The sequence below is a fragment of the Eubalaena glacialis genome, chromosome 18 (genome assembly GCF_028564815.1).
Source record: "Eubalaena glacialis isolate mEubGla1 chromosome 18, mEubGla1.1.hap2.+ XY, whole genome shotgun sequence".
NCBI classification, from domain to species: Eukaryota; Metazoa; Chordata; class Mammalia; order Artiodactyla; family Balaenidae; genus Eubalaena; species Eubalaena glacialis.
Genome location: NC_083733.1, coordinates 62044362 through 62065282, shown reverse-complemented (window position 1 = coordinate 62065282; position 20921 = coordinate 62044362). Strand labels below are relative to the sequence as shown.

At 55.8% G+C, this 20921-nt stretch overlaps 1 protein-coding gene across 1 annotated transcript in view; it reads right to left on the bottom strand.

The window, feature by feature from the left end:
• The window catches only part of GRIN2D (glutamate ionotropic receptor NMDA type subunit 2D), a 28992-nt gene extending 12544 nt beyond the window's left edge, over positions 1-16448 (bottom strand). Inside the window, exons 1-9 of the mRNA XM_061172596.1 lie at positions 15993-16448; positions 11881-12500; positions 7958-8072; positions 7347-7558; positions 6909-7077; positions 6192-6345; positions 3613-3738; positions 3185-3414; positions 1824-1984 (exon numbers count right to left, since the gene is read on the bottom strand). Of these exons, the coding sequence (XP_061028579.1) occupies positions 1824-1984; positions 3185-3414; positions 3613-3738; positions 6192-6345; positions 6909-7077; positions 7347-7558; positions 7958-8072; positions 11881-12500; positions 15993-16448 (2243 nt within the window). The remainder of the gene's footprint in view (positions 1-1823; positions 1985-3184; positions 3415-3612; positions 3739-6191; positions 6346-6908; positions 7078-7346; positions 7559-7957; positions 8073-11880; positions 12501-15992) is intronic.
• Positions 16449-20921: the final 4473 nt, after the last annotated feature.

The window sequence follows — 20921 nt, the reverse complement described above, 5'->3', positions numbered from 1 at the left end:
GCTCTAGAAAAAAGGCGGAGGAAACGCCTGGAAATATGAATAAGGAGGCGGAGAGGAGAGATCTTCACTTTTTACCTTATTATTTTTAACAAGTGTAGGTGTTAGGCAAATAAAACCTTTGAAGAGAAGGGGGAAAGAGATTTGGGAAGGGGAAACCTCGTTCATGAAGATTGGGAATGTGAAGGCAAAGAGTGCCAGGCACAGAGAAAGGGGGTGTCCTCCAGGCAGGGGAGCCCTGGGAAGGGGGCTGAGGGGGTCCATCGGGCTTCGCAGCTGAAGGAAAGACAGGAGGAAGGGTGTTCTGGAAACAAGCTCAAGGCTTTGTTCCCCACAGGTTCCCGGGCATCTTTGAGAACCTGCGTGGAGCAGGGAGCCACGTGACATGTCCCAACAATTCTAATCAAGACTGAGGGGTAAAAAAGATCCAGTTACAACTGGCACCTGCAGGGGTCAGCAGAGAGTGGGCCTGGGGGAAAGGTGTCAGGAGGGCAATACAGCTTCTGACTAGCTGGTCCCTCTGATGTCCCCCTCCATTCATTCTCCACATGGAGGCCAGAGGGAGCATTTACAAACAGAAATCTGATCACATTGCTCCCCTACTTAAAGTCCCCCTTTCCCATGGCTTCTCACTGCCCTTCAAATAAAACCCAGCCCTGACCTCGGCCTCAGGGGTCACACCCTGTGTTCTACTCTCATCTACCCTCTAAACTGAGCTCTAACTGAGCTTGCCACCCTTCAGCCATGATGGCTTCTTGCTGTTCCTCTAAGAAGCCAAGACCGCTCGGGGCTCAGACCCTTTGCCTGCAAGGCTAGGCAAGTCCACCTAGCTAAGGAGGAGTCCCTCACCTCCTTCTGGGCTCTGTTACAGTTACCTCCCCCAGAGGCCTGCCCTCAACACCCTGGTGAGTACACCCCAGCTCAGTCACACTCTAGCTCACAATCACTTTCTGAAATGATCATGCTGATTTTTCTGTTTGCATGTTTCTTGTTAATTTCCTACCTCTAGGTCGTAAGCTTGCTGTGGGCAGGAATTGTGCTCTGTTTGTTCACTGCCTGGCATGGAGTCGAGGCTAAGAAAATGAATGCATGCTGAATGACTAAATCAATGAGGGACGGGGAGAGAGAGTCATTGTACTTAGCTTTGTTGTAAACTTGGACTGCACTTTGGAGCCAGAACTTAACTTTTCCCCATGATTTGGGAAACTGATGTTAAAAAAAAAATATATATATATATATATATACATATATATATATCTCTCTCTCCAAGTATTGATTCCAGTGAGTTCAGATCTAATGATGATGATGATGGTAGTAGTAACAATAATAATAATAACAGCAAATACCTACAGTGTTTTGCATGGATTAACTAATAATAATAACTATAATAATATTATATTATTTAATAATAATGACTATAATATATTAACTAATAATAATAACTATAACAATTCTTATAAAAAACTTATGAGGTGGGTTCTCTTGTCATCCCCATTTTACAAAGGAGGAAACTGAGGCTCAGAGAGGTTGAGTAACTTGCCCAAGGTCACACAGCCAAGAAGGGACGAAGCCAGGATCTGAACCCTGGCAGTCTGGCTCCAGAATTCATAACCACTGGCTCTCTGAAAATATCCTAAGGCTCCTACTCCCAGAAGGGGGAGTTCATTCCCACCCTCAATGATCTCTGCCCTCCAAGCTGACCCACCCTGGGCTGGCCTCTGAGGCTGATGAATGACCCCTGACCCCTTGCCATCTCCGAGCCTCCTCAGGGGCCCCAGCAGCCCCACTCCCCACCCCCCACCTCCCGGCCCCCAGTCTGCGCTGACCCTGCCTTGAGCTGAGTGAGTGCTTCCTCTACGCGGGGCTGGTTGTAGCGCACCATGTAACTGTGCATGTCGGGGTAGTTGCTGCGGATGTTCTTCTCTGTGGACCCGTTGGGCACCGTCCCAAACTTCAGGGGCGGGTACTGCTCCTGGGGCCGCTGGAACTGGGGCAGAATGGGGAGTCATTAGGGCACCCCCCAGGGGGCATCTGGGTCAAGGATGTCCTCAACCAGCTGCTCCATTCTGGGGGACACTGGCAGACACCCCAGTCCAGAAGTGTTTCTCACACTTGCTCGCCATGACCCATGGAAACACTACTCTTCACCCATCACATACATCCGCAGTTATCTGTACGTATGTATGCAGATATGTATACATACACATGCGCACACACAGTCAGGAGTCATGTTGAAATATTTAATCCCCAGTATGGGCTGATCGTGGTCCAATCAGAAGAGACACGGGCAACAAAGCTCCAGACCGGTCCCAGAGGCCCTTGATGGGCCAGGCATTAACCCTTAACTTGCTGGATCATGAGAGGTCCCAGGGGCAGGGGCTGGCATGGCACCGGCTGGGGGCAGTTGCTAACAGTTCCCAATCTGTTCAGAAATAGTTCACTATTTTAACAACAGACCCAGCCAGATAGGTGTGTGCTGTCCTAATGTCGGGTGTCTACATGACTGAAACGAAAGTTTCATACAACCATACTCACCCTGATTACCTAGAATGCAGTCAAACATATTTTGTATTCTATTCTAATCCATTCCATTAAAAAAAAAAATGTCTGTTGTAATCCATTGAATTGGTTCCTCAACCTTCTAATAGGTCATGACACCCAGTTAACCACGTTAGTCTCAAAGTGTGCCGTGCAGACCACCAGTTCCTGAACGAACTGTGATCCGTGATGAGGTAAGTACAGAAACCGAGAGAGTGAGCGTTTCAAGCTATTTGACAGAATAATTTTATGTCTGTTGAACCTAATAAATAAAGGTGTGGGTTGGAATTTTGCACGTCTTGGTTTTACATTTTATTTTACTTTTCCAGTAATGCCTTTCTATTATATTTTATAAAAGCATTGGTCTCCACTGGATTAGAAATGTCAAAAATTAGCCCTTCATCACAGTTTGAGAGAAGCACTGGTCTAGAATATTCCATTTGGCACTACTGCCCCTAGAATATTTGGGGATACTCTCTTCTCCTTGGAATATTTAAATAGTCCATTGTGAAACATAACCATTTTCCTCCAGAATATTCCATTCTACCATTCTGGGTCTCTTTCAGGGAAGAGACCCCCCCACGAATCCCCCCCCCACATCTGCGACCTCCAACCTCAGCCAATTCCCTCCCTCCCCAAACACACATACCTTTCGGTCACTGAGCCCAGACACGGTATCCACATACTCCTCCTGGATCATGAAGGCGGCCAGGTTGGCTGTGTAGCTGGCGAGGAAGATGACGGCGAAGAAAGCCCACACCAGCACCATGATTTTGCTGGTGGTCCCCCGGGGGTTCTCCACGGGCACCGAGTTATTGAACACCAGGGCCCAGAGCAGCCAGATGGATTTCCCAATGGTGAAAGTTGAGCCGCCAGGGCCTGCAGGGGGCCAGGAGGGGGACATGGACCCCAAATCCCTTATGCTCAATGAGGGAGCAGAAAGAACTACAATTCCCAGTGGCCCCTGAGGCCCCTGTTGCCTCAGGAGAACATAACTCTATCCCAGGGGCTGTTGGGAAACATAGTTCTATCTGTGGTCCAGGCACTCAGGTAGGGTGATGGAGGAAGGGGACTCACGTTTGCCCGTGGCCAGGCTGCGGTTGTAGCCGACGGGACTGAGGTACTCAAAGATGAAAACGGTGACGGCGACCACAGTGAGGCACATGACGAACATCATCACCCATACGGCAGGGCTGTATGGCTCTGAGGGCAAGGGGGTGTGTGGCCATGACTCAGCCAAGCCAAGGCTTGGGTGCCCACAGACATGTGAACAAGGTACAGCCCAGATCTGACCCCGTCCTACTCTGCCCCCTTCTTGGGGACAGACTCATTGCCCGCCCAGACCCCTGGCAGGGGTGGCGGGGCAGTCTCTCCCAAAGAAAATCATCTCAATCATTTCTGTGATTTCAACCACCATATAGAAACTATCTCCTAAATATGCTTCCTGAGCCCCAGACCTGATTCTCCACCTCCCCCTGGCAATCCCTCCAGGCCATTCATGTCCCACACGGAGCCCAGCACCGACTCCCAGGCTCCCCATCCTGGGAGTTCACCGTCCATCCAGTCACCGCCCAGACCCTCCCTCCCGCATTTGCCACCCTCACTCCCTCCTTCCCTCCCCCTCACCAGCATCCTGTCAGTCCCCAGCCCTATCCTTCTGTCCTCCCCCCACCCCCCCACCTCAGCCTTTCCTCTCCATTCTCTCTGCCAACAAGGCTCAGGCCACATCATGTCCCCTGGACCATCTCCCCATCCTCTCCTCTCCAGCCCTCCCCCCCCCCCCACGGCCCTAGAAGCTCTTTCTACACCCAGAGATGACCTGGCCTCTCCCCAGCTCACAGCCCTCTGTGGCTCCCCAGTGCCCCCAGGACAAAGTCCCTGCCTCTCAGCATTGTTTCCACTCTCATCTCTGGACTGATCATTTTTTCAAGAACCCATTGCTTTAACCACCCAGAACTCACAGTTCCCCAAACAAGCTACATCCTCTCTGCCTCTTTCTCAACAGCTCCCCTACCAGAGGCACCACCCTGACCTGTCCATCAGCCAAACCTGAGTTCCTGCATCCCCTTCTCACACTGCTTCCGGGAGTTCACTGACAACAAACCCAAATCACTCTTTCTTGAGATCAGTACCCGGGATTTGACCTCCCTGGGCCAAGTGTAAGCGGCCAGGACTGCCCCTGTCACAGTAGGGTCACCAGCCTGGACTGTCACTGCAGTATCTGGGGACACGCCTGTCGCCTCCACTGGGCCACGTGATGGGGCATAAACATGACCTTGTCACTCCCTTGCTGAAAGCAGGGGCCCCACGTGGTGCCTGTCAGGGTGCCCTGCAGAGACCTTGGTGCAAAGAGGAGGCCACAAGAGACACCGTTGGGGAAATAGACAGAAAACAAAACACCAAAGAAGGGTTGTCCCTTCTCCTCTCAGCCCTTCCCCCTCCCAGGAGCTTTGCTCAGACTTCAGAGAGCAGGAGGGAACGGACGTGAACTGTTGCCCTAGGCCTGATGTACGCTTTCCCTTTTGTCTTCTCCAAGCTCAGTAAATGGGATCTCTACCCAATCTACCTCAAAGCCAGCAACCCATTGTGTGCCAGCTTTCTAACCGCATCCTAAGCCTGTTTACTTGTCTCACCCTCTTGGCCATCTTCCTATCCTGCACCCCAACCTCACTCTGCACGGACCTCTGCAGTAGCCTCCTCGTGGGCCTCCTGCATCCGCAGACCCACTAGTGGGATATCTTAAAAGACTAAATCTGATCGTATATCCCCACACTACCGCCTGCAGTTAAAAGCCTTGCCATTGCAATAAAAGTAAAACCCAACCTTCCTACCATAGCAACCAAGGCCCTGCTCGATCCACCACCTGATTCCCTCTCAGCCCTCACCTCCCACCTCTCCCACGATCACCCATTTCCCCCTCCCCAGGTCACACAGGCCTCCCGACAGTTCACAAATACCCCCACGAACATTCCCACCTTGGGGCCTTTGCCCTTAATGTTCCATCTGCTTGGGACACTTTTCCAGCCAGATCTATGCAGGACCGGGTCACCTGCTCAGAGGGACCTGCCTGTCCACCCACAGCAACACCGATCCTATTCTTCTCTGTCTCTTCCCCCGGCTTAATTTCTCGGTAGTATTCACCACCATATGAAATGATCTTGCCCATGTATCCCTTTAAGAGATTGTTTTCTGTCTCCCCCATGAGGCCCTGGGAGAGCTCTTAAAGGGCAAGGTTTCCTGTGCAGCCCAGAACCTGGCACATAGTAGATGCTCAATAAACAGTGTTTGATGGGGCCCATGCTCATCTCTTTTCCTCATCTCATACTTATATACAGGGGAAGATGGTTTTTGTGGGGCCTGCTGCTTATACAATTTGGAGGGTTCTCTTTAAGAAACAAGAAAATAAAATTATGAATACAAGACCAGGTACAGGGCCTTGAAGGGGCTGTGCAGGAGAAGGTTCCTGAAGCTCAGACTTTCTTAGCTTCATGGTAAAATTGCTTCTGGTGGGGGAAATTCTCCCATTTTACAGGTTAGGGAACTGAGGCCCTCAGTTCACCGGAGTCACCCTGCTGGTACAAGCAATAGCACGATGGGAAATGGACACACAGCTGCCCCCACACCCCACCCCTTGCCATTCCAGGGCCTGGGCTCACCGAGAAAGGCCGAGGGGGACACAGTGCCATTGCTACGCGCCACCATAACGCTGATGCCTGTCTCCACGAAGGGGACGGAGAAATCCACTATCTCGGACCGCTCCTCGTTGATGGTGAGAGAGCCAATGGCCATGTCCGCGCGCTGGTAGAACACCTGGGAGTGACGACAGGGAGGGAGTGAGGGAACCCGGCTGGCTCAGGACAAAGACAGGTCCCAGGAGGAGACCAGTGACAGGATGATAGAAAGGGCTAGGAGGGTGGCGGGGTGGATGAGGGGGACGCAGGCAGAGTGGGGCAGGAAAGGTGGAGGTGAGAGTCGAGAATAAGAGTGGGAAGAAGTGGCCTCCAGCCGCATCCTCCTCCCCCAGCAAGCCTCTAAAAGTTTTGGGCTCCATCCTCCAGGCCCCGCCCCCTTTTCCTAATAGTTCCACCCTCCGAGCCCCGCCTCCTCCGCCCCAAGTGTCCTTCCTCCTGGCCCCGCCCCTCCGCCAAGGTGGGGCCTCCTCGTGGCCCCGCCCCTTCAAATCCAGGCTTCTCACCTTTGGCCACGCCCCTTCGGCCCCAGCGTTCTCCCCTCATAATCCCACCCCCTCAGAGCCATGATTCCTGCCTCTTGGCTCCGCCCCCTGACCCAGCCGCTTCTCGGCCCTGGCCTGATCCCGACTCCGCCCCCCACCTGTCTTGTCCCCGCCCCCACCCTGTCCCCGCCCACCTCACCTCCCCGATCATGCCGTTCCAGACACCATCAATCTTTTTGCCGTGCTTGCCGTTGGTGACCAGGTAGAGGTCATAGCTGAAGCCGATGGTCTGCGCCAGCCGCTTCAGAATGTCGATGCAGAAGCCCTTGCAGCACCGCTTTTCTGGGCGGGGGGCGTCCGGCGGAGGGCTGCGGGGAGCGAGCTGGCTTGGGGATGTTGGGGATCCCTCCCCACCGCCCCCCCTCCCCGCCTTATGGAGGGAGGGACGAGCAGCAGCTGAAACTATGGTGGGCATCGCTTTCTGGGGAAACTGAGGCTCAAAGGAATTACGTAACTTGTCCAAGGTCACCAAGCTGGACGGCTTTCTGGGTCCCAGGGGAGGAGGGGGCTGGGGCTAGGACTACTAGGCTTCAAGAGAGGATTCTGAAGCTGGAACTTCTGGATCCCGGGCTGTCACCTGTGGGTGCGGTTCAGCTGGCTCCGGCAGGGGACGGAGTCTCGGATGCAAGTGCCACTGATGGGGTCGGCGGGCTCCACAATGACGAAAGGCCTCTCTTCCAGCGTGGCCACGGTGAGGTGCTGCGTGTCATCCACTGGCTGCAGGAAGCGGCCATAGCGGGACCACAGCGGGTACTTGAGGCGGAGAGTCTGCTGCTCCCAGCTGCCCACCTTGGCCAAGAGCAGGGGATTCAGGCTTCCTGAGGGGGACTTTCTAGAATGTTCTGGCCTTCATGGCCTGCCTTCCTCATAGCCGCGAGCTCCCAGCTCCTTCTCCCTCAGATCCAGGAGTCTGGACCTCCTCCCCCACCTCTCCCTTGGACCCAGAAACCCTTTCCTCCTTCAGACCCACGAGTCTGGGCTTTCTTCTACCAGAACCCAGGGGTCTGGATTCCCAGTCCTTCCCCTTAGGACCTAGAAGTCCAGGCTCCCAGCCCCTTCCTCCGTCAGAGGCCAGAATCCAGGGCCTTAGCCCCCACCTCTGCCAGGAGTCTAGGTCCTCATTGCTTCTTCCCCAGGACCCAGGAATCCAGACCCTCTCCCACGCCTGAGGTCAGCGCCGGGACTCACCACCTCCCAGGTCCTGTCTCGGGTGAGGGAGATGACCACCAGGGAGGGGTTCACCAGGAAGCCATCCTCATTGAAGGAGTAATCCCGGTTATCCCAGGTAATGTTCATGAAGTACCTGCCCAGCAGGAAGGGAGGGGACACGTGGGGACCTGAACTGGACCTTGGCAGCTGAAGGCCGAGAAAGTCCCCCTTCTACTGACCAACCCCAGCGCCCAGTTTGAATCTCTCCTCTAAGTTCTTGAAAACCCAAATACGCCTCTTCTCTGCTAGACACTCTCCCTTGGCAGCTCGGTGCTTCCAGGACCAGGTCCCAGACCCTCAGCCTGGGTTTGAGGCTCTAGGGGACCCACCTGCCTCTGCAGCCCGATCTCTGATCACTGCCCACCGTCAAACTCTCTCCGCCCAAACCCTTTGTCTGCCCCACAAATACTGAATGCAGGGTGTCCCCCAAACATATCAAGTGGTTTTCTATCTCTAGGCCTTTGTAGGTGCTTTTCTCTCTGCCTAGAAAAAAACCCTTGGACTTCCCTGGTGGTCCAGTGGCTAAGACTCTGCGCTTGCACAGCAGTGGGCACGGGTTCGATCCCTGGTCAGGGAAGTTCCACATGCCGCGCAGCGCAGCCCAAAAAAGAGAAAAAAGAAAAAAACCCTTATTCTCTCCCTCCTCATCCTGACCAGTTCTTAGGTGTTCAAGACTCAGCTCACGTGTCCCTTCTTCTGGACAGAAGCCCTGGGAGGGTCTCTGGACTCCCAGGTATCTCTATTATACAATGGCACCCTGTGCTCTGAATGCCTGTCACATCACCCAGGTCACTGGACCAGACCCTCAGCTGCCATCCTTGCTTCCTTGCTCCCCTCCACCCAGGCCATCAGTCCCCAAGCCCCGTCCTTCCTGCCCCTGGGATATCTCTGCCCCATCTCCTCCTCTCTGTCCCCACAGCCCTCCTGGACCCCTACCCCAGCCTCCTACTTGGCCTCCAGCCTCCAATCTTTCTCCTCCAGTCTGTCCCCACCCCACCCCAGAGAGGTCATTCTATACCCCAAACTGACTCCACCTCTACCCTGCTCATAGCCCACCCATGGCTCCCCAGTGCCCCAGAACAAAGTCCAAGCCTCTCAACCTGGCATTCAAGGCCCTTGCGGCCTGGGCCCCTCCACCTAACCAGCCTCATCATTCCCAACCCCTAATTCTCCACCCTGAGCTATTGTGGTCTCATCAACCTGCCCAGGTTTTTCTCCCCTCTGGTCCTTTGCACAATGCTCTTCCCCCTGCCTGGATTTTCTATTTCTGGTGGACTCCCAACTGCCCTTGCAATCAAATCTAAATCCCTAACTTGGCCTAAATGCCCTACCTGAGCTGGGCCCCATGTTACTCCACCATACGCTGCCCACTTGCCCACTGTGCTCCAGGCACACTGGCTTTATTTCAGGCAATTCCAGCCCCAGGGCCTTTGTACCTGCTGTTCCCCCTCCCTCTCTTCACTCAGATCTTAAGATAGTTGGCTCTTTCTCTCTCTCTCTCTTTTTTTTTTTCTGGCTCTGCTGCGCGGCTTGTGGGATTTTAGTTCCCCAACCAGGGATTGGAACCTGGGTCCTCGGCAGTGAGAGCATCGAGTCCTAACCACTGGACCGCCAGGGAATGCCCTTGGATCTTTCTCTTTATTCTTTTTTTTTTTTTTAACCTCCAAATTTCACCTACTTGGAAAGGCCTTTCCTGACGACCTCACCTAACCTAGCACCATAGACATTTGTTATACATTCTACCTGCTTTATTTTCATCTCAGAAGTTATTACCTGCTGATGTTTTTTCCCTTTCTTTTCTTGTCTGTGCACTGATTGTCTCATCTATGAGACTGTAAGCTCTGAGAGCAGAGGCCTTGTTCAACATTATACCCTGTTCGTAAAGCAGGGCTTGGCACACCACAGACTCTTGACAAAGGGCTTTTCAATGAATGAAATGGATGAATGAATGAGCAGTTTATTCTTCAGGTCTCAGCTTAGATACCACCTCCTCCTGGAAACCTCCCTGACTCCGTAGGCTGACCCATGACTTGTATAGCCTAGTTTGGAAGGTTGACTGGGGCCAGCACAATTCCTCTCCTGGGAGGAAGTTAGCTGTGAGATTTGGAGGCATGGGTGATGGATAGGATGGGCTGAAATGGTGAGTATTATGAAGGAACAGAAATTCTGGGTAAGCAGAACTGGACAGCCCCTGGGAGTGGCAAGCCTGAGACAGAGACAGAGATAGAGATGGAGATGAAGATGGTGATGAAGATGGAGATGGTGATGGTGATGGAGAGGGGGAGGGAGAAAGACAGACAGACACACACACACACACACATCGAGAGAGAGAGAGAGAAGCAGAGAGGATCAGAAAGAGAGAATCAGAATGAATTGAAAGAGTAGCTGGAATTGAGGAATTGGCCTCAATTCCTGATGTCTGGCTTTCTGTGCATGTTTATCTTTCCAATAAACCCCTTTTTCCCCGAGGAAACTTGAATGAGACTCTGCTTCCTGCAACCAAAAATGTCCTGGCTTTGCAGTACTCTCCCCAGTGCTCCCACAAAGTCCGTGCAACCTCCATTATTGCAAATAACATGCTGTGTTGTCATTATCCCATCCCTGTCTGCTACCCCTACAGGACCCTGTGTTCTTTCAAGAGAAGTCCATGGTCTTATTCATCTCTGCGTTCCCAGTGCCCAGCATGAGCCCTAGTTCCTAGCGGGCGCTCAGTAAGTATTTATGAACGAGGGATGCTTTTCTCATCCTCTTGCCCTTGGATCCCGATTCCCAGCTCCCTACTTCTCAATTCTCCTCCCTTAGGCTTCCTTCCCCACCTATTGCCCCTTCCCAAGCTCAGCTCATCCTCATTTCAGCATTAAAGTTCTCTCCTTCCACTGTCTGTCACCAAACTCATCAAGTTCTCACTCCCAAAGCTTCCTGGGGTGGAGATGCTGTTTCCCACAAAATCCTGGCCTCCTCTTCTAAAACAATCATGTGTCAGCTGGGCACACACCTGCCCAGCTAGAATTGACATTCCCCACATTCCCCGACATTCCTTGCAGCTAGCCCAGGGCATGGGCAGGTGATATTCAAACTCTAACAATCAGTGCAGCACAGGCGCTAACCAATCAGAATCGATGTCTAGCCAATCTGCATGGATGCGGCAGTACACAACCAATAAGTCAGTCCTGGCCCAGTGACTACGTTCTCACCGATGGAATGTAAGACTCGTCCCTTCCACCTCACTGGCCATAAAGGAAATGGCTTGTTCACCTCCTCGCTTTCCCCCTTTTCATGTGCTAGAATTCAGACATGCCCTACAACCCAGCTTCGACTGTGCGGAAAGGAGACGGTAGAGCAACAAGGTGGGAGGGTCCTGAGTCCCTGCATGATCACATGGAGCGATGGAGTCTCCTGATAACCTGAATCGTGCATCTCTGGATTGTTAAGTGAGAGAGGAACAAACTTCTACCTTGTTTGGGACATTGGATTGTTGGGTCTTTTTGTTACTGAAGTTCAACTCCTACTCTAACTAGGGTATTTCACCAAATCTAAGATGCTATCAACTAGAAGATGTGTCACGATTTTTACCTACCACAAAGGAAAAAAATGCACTGCCCATGAAACCTTGGTAGGCTATCAATTGTAAGACATGTCTTGGTTTCAAAGACATTAAACTATGCAAAAACGCGCATCCTAGAATCGTGAAATATAGTAATACACTCACTGTATCTCAGGTGCTTTTTTCCAAATCACCTGATTTAACCCCAGAAAGGAGACCCAATTACACTCGTTTTACAGAAAAGGAGACTGAAGTTCTGAGAGGGGACGTGACCCATTTGAGGCCACTCGGGCACAAGGACCCCAGGCACTCAGGCTCAGGGATCTTCCCACAGCCCTCCCAGCCCAGCCCCACTCACCTGTGTAGACTCTCCCCTCGGTGGGTGCGGTTTTGGGCGCGACAGTCATGGCCAAGTTCAGGCAGGAAGCCATAGTCACGCAGCAGGGCCTGGGCACCTCTGGCCACTACGGCCACGCCAGCTGCCACACGCCGGGCCAGATCATCCCTCCAGCCTGCCGAGCGCACTGCAAACAGCCCGGCAGGCAGTGGGGCGCCTCCTGGCAGAAGAAGGGGCTCCCCAGGGGTGCCCGAGCCCCCGCCTCCAGCCAGCTGGGGCCCCACCATGAACCAGACGTAGCCAGGCCCAGTGAGGCCAGCCTCCTCGGCTGCCCGGAACACAGGCTCGGCCTCCTCACGGGCACAGAAAAGCAGGCGGATCTGCGCACTGACACTGCGGAGCTGGGCGCCCAGCACGGCCTCGCCAGCCCCGGGGTCCAGCGTCAATGCCCCGCGGTGCTCCCAGCCCACCAGGCTGCCATCAGTCAGCACCTCAATGTAGGACAGGAAGGCCCGGTGGCCGGGGGCACGCGTGGTCACAGCTACAAAAGACGTCCAGTCGTATTCCTCCAGCACCTCGAAGATGACCTGAAGCTGCTGCTCTGTGGACGAGCCCAGCTGCAGGAAGGTGGAACCCTTCTCCTGCGGGGGAGGAGGAGGAGGATGTCAGGCCACCCCACGTGGAGACCTCAGCTCCCAGCAGTCAATAAGGGACCTTCAGCGGCCAGTGAAGGGTTCACAGCTCCCAGGGGTCCAAAGGGGACCTCATCTCCCAGCAACTGATAAGGGCATCACAGCTCCCAGCAGCCAAAGGCAGCTCACAGCTCTCAACATGGCAGGCTGACTAGCCGTTCGGCAAACCCAGCTCCTTTCCTTGCTGGGGCACAGAGCTAGACCTGGGTTATGTTTAGCCACAGGACTGAGTTCTAGGCTCATCCATAAAAACCTCTCCCCCCATGCACCTTACTCTTCCCTGTCTGAGGGCAGATGCAGAGGCCCCAGAGGAGAAACCTAGGGGATTACAGAGCCACAACACGGAGGAACCTGAGTCCCTGAGTCACGGCTTGGAGGCGAGCCAACTCCAATCAAGAACACCTGTTTGGATTTTATATGAGTGAGAAACAACCTTCTATTGGGTTAAGCCACTGAGAAGTGGGGGTTTATCTGTTACAGCAGCTAACATTACTGTAGTGAACACATTCAGCATCCTGGGAGGGAACTACAGTTCCCAGCATCCACTGAGAGGGACTACATCTCCCAGCAGGCCATGAGGGTGCTGAAGGTAGTCTCTCCCAACTGGAAGAAGCTTTGCTGAGTAGACTTGCCCTTCTCTGCTTTTCTTCCTACCTTCCTGTCCCCTCCTTTTCTGTTTCCTTTGCTGGACTCTCTTCCTCAGTCAGAATTCTAAACATAGGAGTGCCCTTGTTTCCTCTTTTCTTCTGTCCTCTCTCCCTGGTGATCTCATCCAAATCCATGGGTTTAAACACTGTTTCCTGTGTTCTCCAATATGGTAGCTACTAGCCTCCCATGACTATTCACATTAAAATCAGTTAAGGTTAAATAAAACTTAGTTCCCTGGTTGCACTAACCACAGGTCAAGTGCTCAACAGCTACACATGGTCGTGGCTATCATATGTGACAGAGCAGATGAAGACCACCTTCATCATTGCAGAGAATTCTATTGGACAGCCCTCGGGCCCATATCCAGACCATCTCCAAGTCTTCTCGGCTCTCTGTTCAAAACATGACCTCAGCTGTTCAATCCTCACTATGGGCCCTGTCACGGCCCTCATTGTTACCACTCTCTTGCCTAGACGACAACAGCTTCCTAACCCATCTCGACTTCCTTTCTCGCACCTTCCATTCTCCAGACAGCAGCCAGAGTGATCTTTTCAAAATAGTAATTGGATTGCCTCCCTTCTTGGTTGAAAACCTTCCAATAATTCTACATCAGAATCAAAGCCAAAGTCCTTGCTGTGGCCCACAAGGCCCCGCATGACCTGGTCCCCGTCGCCTCTCTGACCTCTTCTCCCATCACCCCAACCTCTTTGCTCTTCCTCAGACACCTCAAGTTCCTTCTGGCCTCAGGGGCTTTGCCCTTCACTGTCACCTTTCTCGGGGACACTTTTCCCCCCAGCTCCTCCCCTCCTCAGTCCTCAGGTCCAGCTCAGTTTTACCTCCTTGGGGAGGCCTCCCCTGACCACCATCTATTGAAGCCATGTCCTCGGTCATTACCTCTCCTTCAGGACAGATTTCACTCTCTGTTATTTGTTTTTTCTGTCTCCCCATTAGAAATGCAAGCTCTGTAAAAGCAGGGACCTTGTCTTTTTTTTTTTTTTTAACCTTTCATAACTGTATTCCCCAGAACCTAAAACAGCCCTGGCACAGAATCAGCCAATAAATCTTCCAGTAATGCGATGAGACAAGCAAGTGTACTTTCTCCCTAGGCATGTGCCTGTGGTTTAATGTGCACCGGTTAGGGCTGTTGTCCTGAGGGGATGAGGCCTCCCAGAATGCCGGGAGAGCACTAAGAGGCCCTCACCCTTGGCAGGTGGAGGTGTGCTCAGGGGACCACATTCCCAGTATTCAATGGGGGCACAGATGCAGCTGTGAGGACTACTCTTTCTTCCATTCAGAAACACTAAAGGGACTACATTTCCCAGAAGGCAACGGGTGTGCCCCCAGCAGACAGTGAAACAGAGGGGCACACATTTCTAAGCAGCAATGGAGGTACGAGGGACCACGTCTCTCCGTATGCCAAGGAGGTGGCAGCCAGGAAGTAATAAGTTCATCTTGCAGATGATCTGCCTTCAAATCTTTGGACAACCCCATGCCAAAGAGAAGAAGAAAGTTGGACAGAGATCTTTCCCAGAGTGCTCTGGACACGAGAGAACTACGAGTCCCAGCCTCCAATAGTGATCTAGTCACAAAGCCGCCGGCCCCCACAGCAGGGAATTGGTGGAGACTTAGGCTCCACCCACTCAGGTGGCCCCATCCTCAGGCGAGTCCCACTTCTCAGTTACACTGGCTCCACCTCTGAATAGGCCCCGCCCCTTCTCAGGCACCTCCTCTTAGCTGACCACTTCTTAGTCCGCACACAAGGCTTGTTCAAATTCTGCCCTTCCCTACCAGAAGTCCACTCCAGCTGGCCCCTCCTGTGCCCTCGGGAGGCAGGCCTCTCTCCAGGCCACAGCCAGCTCCAGCCTCTGCCCCCGCCTTCCCTGTAGGCTCCTGGCTTTGACCTCTCATTGGCTGAGCCTACCTCTTTGGGGGGCCTTCATCTTTCCAGGACCACCCCCTGGATTCTTGCTTTCCAAGCCTTACAGTTGGGTACGCCCACTCCCAGACCGTCTTCCTCTCTTGACTCCGCCCCTTTAGTACAGAGCAGGGGTCCTGTCCTCCCTGGCCTCCCCCCTCACCGGCTAGCCCCGCCCCTTCCCTGACTCACCCCTTCCTTGACTGGCCTCTCCCCACTTCCTAGCTGCATGGTTCTACCCCTCCCTCGCCCTCTCACTTAGGACACCTCTCTTTCTCATACTCGTCCTTTCACCAGATGGTTCTGTCCTCCTTCGTTGACCTTTAGACCCCATGCTCAGCTGGCCGGGGACCTACCTTTCCCTCAGTACCTGATACCCCTCTTTCCTGGTCCCTGTTCCTGCCTTCCTGGTTCCCGCCTCCTCTCTAGCCCTCACCCCTTTCTGAACCCCATTCCTTTTTAACTGACTCCCCCTCGCTGATCCCAGAGCCCACCCCTCACTCCGACCTTGCCATCTCAGGCGTGTCCCTTCTCGTTCCCAGTCCCCGCCCCCCACTGGCCGGCCCCACCTCTTCCCCAGATCCCACCCCCTCCCCTGATTCACCTCTCTCGCAGCCTCTCAACTCTTCCCATAGCCTGATCACCCCAGACCCTGCTTCTAGATGATTCCCCGGCACACTCCGTTCCTCCTATAGACCACGCCCCTCCAAGTCAGCTCCGCCTCTTACTTAGACCTGACCCTTACAAGTGTCCCCACCGCATCCCCTATGCTGGCCCTCAGGGCTGGCCCCGCCCCCTTACAACCCCGCCCACCCACGACGGGCCCCGGCTCCGCCCCTCAGCCTCTGGCCCCCGCCCCGCCCGCGGGTTGCGCGCACCTTGGGCGTGAGCACGAGCGCGGCGCCGCCGTGCACGGCCACGATGGGCAGCGAGGTCTGCGCCGACAGGAAGTCAAGGATGGGCGCGACGGCGGGCGCGCGCGAGTCGTCCTCGAAGACGACGCCGTGCACCCTCAGCCCCGACAGCAGGTCGCAGAGCTGCAGCACGAGGCTGCGTGGGTCCGAGCCGTTGAGCACCAGCGCCACCGGCCGCACGTCCAGGCCCGGGCTGCGCACGGCCGCCGCCACGGCCGGGCCCAGTCGCGCCGCCTCGGTCGCGTACGCGGGCCCCGAGAACACGAGCGCCACGTTGAGAGGTCGCGCCCCGCCGGGGCCCCCGCCAGGCCCGCCCGGCCCCGGCACCTCCTCCGGGAACGGGCTGGCGCAGGCCAGCGCCAGCAGCAGCAGCATCTTAGCGGGGCCCCGAGGGCCGCGGGGGCCACCGGCGCCGCGCATCACCTGCGGGCCCTGCCGGGCGGCCTCTAAGCACGCAAGCACGCGGGGAGGGACACGGAGGAGGGAGGGACACGGAGGAGGGTGGGACGCAGAGACGGGGAGACACGGGGAGCAGAGAGAGACACGAATGAGAGACACAGAGATGGAAAAACGGAGACAGGGAGACAAGGTATAGGAAGAGATACACGGAGAAGGGGAGATACAAGGAGAGAGGGACTCAGAGATAGACGTGAGAAAGGTTGGGGTGATAGAGAGATACAGAGGCAAAGGGAGAGATACAGAAGCAAAGGAGAGACAGAGACCGAGGGAGAGATACAGAGGCAAAGGGAGAGACAGACAGGGAGAGTGGAGGTGGGTAATGGGGACAGAGAAAATACAGTGGTAGGGAGAAGAGATAGACAAGGTAGGAAGGGGGAGGACAATGAGACAGGACAGATGGGAAACAGACCCACAGAGATGGGATCAGAACAGGAGCAGAGAGAGACCCAGGAAGATAGGAAGAGATGAAAACAGTCACAGAGAGATGGTCAGGGAGAGAGAGTGATGGGGAGAAGGAGGGAGATGGAAGGAGAAACAGACAGGGATAGAGAGGCTCAGAGTAACAGAGGCAGAGAGAGATAAGGCGGAGTGACAGATATAGGGAGGGAATGAGAGGCAGAAGAGATGCAGAGATAGATGAAGGAAGGTGGGAGACATAAGAGGAACGAGAAAGTTGGACAGAGAGAGGAAGATGGAAAGAAACCCAGGAAGACGGAGACAGAGACCCCACAGCCACCAAGAGACACGCACAGAAGAGATGGAGAAACAGGCAAAATCAGAGATTGAGGGAGGAGGCAGGCAGAGCAGACAGAAAACACAGGAAGACAGAAATAGCGAGGCAAAGAGCAAGACCCCCACCAGGGAGGTGCCCAGCACAGACATGAAAGGAAGACCAGGAAGGCGAGTGGCAGGAGGGATCAAAAATAAAAGGAAGAAAAAGTGAAGGGGAACAAAAAAAGAGAAAGGGAAAAGGGGTCAGGTGTGTGGGGGGAGAGAAAGAGAGAGAAAAAGAAATTAGTGGGGCATCCTGTGGAGAGAATATGCCCCCCACGACCTTACCCCTCCATTTGAGCACAACCCCCAACCCATTTTTGGCCCCTTATTCCTGTCCCTGTCCCCCCATTCTCAATGAGAGCTAGAAAGAGTCATGGCCCAGTCTGAGCTGCGGGGTTGGGGGGCACAGCTGTGGAGAGCTGGGGGGAGCGGGGGTCCCTGGCTCCCAGCCCAGAGCAATTTAGTAAATGAGAGGCAATACAGCGTCTCTTCCTGTGTTCCTGTTGAATACTAGCTGCCTGGGGTGGTCAGGCTGGGAGCCCAGACTCCTGGCTCCTGGATCTGTGGGAGGAGGGCAGTGGGGGCCTGAACTCCTGGTTCTCAGGATTTAGAGCCTACAGAAGGGGCTTCTCGAAGGGGTGAGGGTCCAGACAAGGAAGGGTTCACTCTTGACTGTCAATCAGGCTCCTATCCGGTTGCCATGGTAGCGCAGGCCTCTATCCACCCCACAGACAGCTAGGGTAGGGGAAAGGCCCACACCCCTTCCGCTGCCTAGAGGCCTCACCCCCCACACCCTTCCAGCCTTCCCAGGCACCCTGGGCCACTATCTCCCTAGGGATGGGGGCAGGGGCTCCCAGCATGCCCAAATCCTGGCTCCCCCTCGCCCCTCCTCTCCGCTGCCCTTCCCCAAGCAGCTGGCTCAATCAGTGCTCAGAATAGCCCCCCTCTGCCCCAAAATAACCCACAGCTGTGGCCTGGCGCCCCCACCCCCACCCCAGGATAACACACGCTCTCCCCTCCCTTCCTGGTGGCTGTTCACCCCTTCAGCCCCTCCTCTGCCTCTCTCAGACTCACCCCTGTCTGGCCTCTGGCCTTGGGGACCCCGGGGTCCTACTTCCTGCTGAAGCCCAAGAAGGCAGCTCCAGCCCCACCCTTCTTAGGAGGCTGGATGCCCAGTTCTCTCCTGTGAGGGATTTGGGAGGGCAGTCTCCCACCCCTCCAGGGACAGATAGAGAAGCAGTATCCCCAGCCACTGAGGGACTCTGGCGTTCCAACCCCCCAAACCTACACCCCCAGGGATCACATTGTCCGGGCCTCCAATCTCCACCTACTCATGAGTCTCTGTCCCCACTTCCATCCCCAGGGGGCCAAAGAGTCCAGACCACCATCCCCTCCCCATCAGGGGCTCAGGATACTGCATCCCCAGCCCCCTTCTCCCTCAGACACAGAAGCCCTAGCCTCCAACTTCTCCCATAGACTCGGGAGTCCTGGCTGTTGGGCGCCCTCCTTCCCCAGGACCCAGGAGTCCTGGCTCACTCCTGCCCCCTACTCAGGAATCCAGCTGCCCAGCCTCCTTTATGCCCAGGACCCAGGAATCCAGGCCCATAGCCCTCTCCTCCCTTAAAGGACCCCTTTTGGTCTCAAGCCCCATTTGTCCCAGCATCCTGGGCACCCCCCAGCTCCAGTCGCCCAGAGTCACCCCACTCAGGTCCTATGCACAGTACAGCCTGTCCCTCAGCTGAGGAGGAGGAGGGTGCAGAGATTCCTGGTGTGTCCCTGTCTCCATCACTCCCCCCCCATCCATCACAGAAGAGAGGAGAGGCCACTTCGATCAACAGCCCGCCCCCCCACCTTCGCGTCGTGCTGCAGACGGCGTCCCATTCCCCCCCTCCAGCCCTGTTCTCTCCCCACCCTAATCCTGGTGCTTGGAAGAGGCTAGAAGGGTATTCCAGAACCTTGAGGAAGGGATGGTAGCTTGGGGCGAGGGGTGCCAGGGCCTGGATGCTCTCAAGGTCCTTGGCAGAGGTATTAATAGCAGACTCACAGCCGAGGAGGGAGGGGAGATGGAGAGGAGAGAGGGAGGAGGACAGGCCGAGGGGGGAGACTGATGCGGGCAGGGGGTGGGGGGGCAGAGGGAAGGTGAGATGGAGAGATGGGGGATAGAGAGGGAGATGGGGCGTCAGGTGTATGGGGCTGGGGAGAGGGATCAAAGTGTCAGAAATGGGGGGTTAGGAGACCTGAGGTGTAGAGACCTGGGAAAAAGGGCTCAGAGAGGGAGAAGGAGATAGGGGGCAGAGAGCCCCCCAGAGACCCCTGTTCCCCATTCAATCCCCGTCCTTCCCGGAGGCCCCTGGCCAACTTTCCCTGTCCTAGATCTGGGGGTCCGCATTCCCACCCCCACCCCTGCATCCTCTACCCCAGCCTTACCTTTTCATGACCCTGTTCTGTGGGGGGTATTGCGAGGGTGCCAGGAACGGAACCGGAGTCCAGCGACCCGAAGATTCGGTGGAGGGCTCAGGGAGCCGCGGAGGGGGTGGGGTGGGGGGCAGGCCCTGGGGCGGCGGCGGTCTCCTGCCCGTCCCTGGCTCCGGCTGTCCCTCCTCTTCTTCGGTCCGTCCTGCCCTGTCTGTCCCCCAAGGTTGCGGCCACTCAGACTAGGCGAGGACGCTGCTACACATGTTGCGCTGGAAGTTGGGCCCCGGACATTGCGGAGGCTGTCGGGGTGTCCTCTCGCTGCCCCGACCCCGTGGGGATCCCCCCTCCGCCCACCCGGGGTGCCCCCCTCTGCCGCTTCAGCCCCGGCTCCTCCCCCCCGTCCATGTGTCCGGTCCCGCCTCTCCCTGGCTCATTCGCATCCCCCCCCCACCCCCGTGCCCTTAGCGCTCCCCCCCTCCCGCTTCTGTGTCTGTCTGTCTGTCTGTCTGGGTCACCTCTGAAGCCGGTGGCTTGTGTGTGTGCCTGAGGGGCGGAAGACTGCCTGTCGGGGGGACTGCTCGCCCCTTCCTCGCTTGGCCACATCCAGACGACCCCCCCCCCGTTCCCCCACTCTTAAATACAGGCAGAAACACACAGCATACACACACGCACCACCTCACTTCCTTGGGATTCCCCTCAACACCCCCGGAGCTTGAGGAGGGAGACACACACACACACACACACACACACACACACACACACACACACGGGGGTCTGATGGGGCCGGGCTGCCACTGCCGTCAGGGGCTGTTCGGACAGACAGGAGGACACAGGCAGCCGGGGACGCCAGAAGCCCAGCCGGACGCAGGCAGGAGGCACAGAGCCCAGGTACACACCATCCATCCGCGTTTGGGGGGGGGCTCGGAGGGAGGAAACTGGGGGGCCCGTGACACCCAGGCAGGTGGCTCAGGGTCGAGACGGACAGACCCCTCCCTCCCTCCGTCAACTGCCGCAGCCCTTACAGACACACCCCCCCCCCCTCCTCCATCAGCCCAGCCCGACACCCGGACACACAGATCCTCACCGGGCAGATGGCAGACGCACGAGAGATCCCTGTGGGCCGGGCGGACCCACCCGGGCCGACACCCCCCCAGCTGGGCACCGCTGGCCGTGGGAGGCTGTGGGCGGAGGGCGGCGGCCACAGCTCGGAGGAGCTGGAGCGGGAGGGATTCGCACACTCGCTCT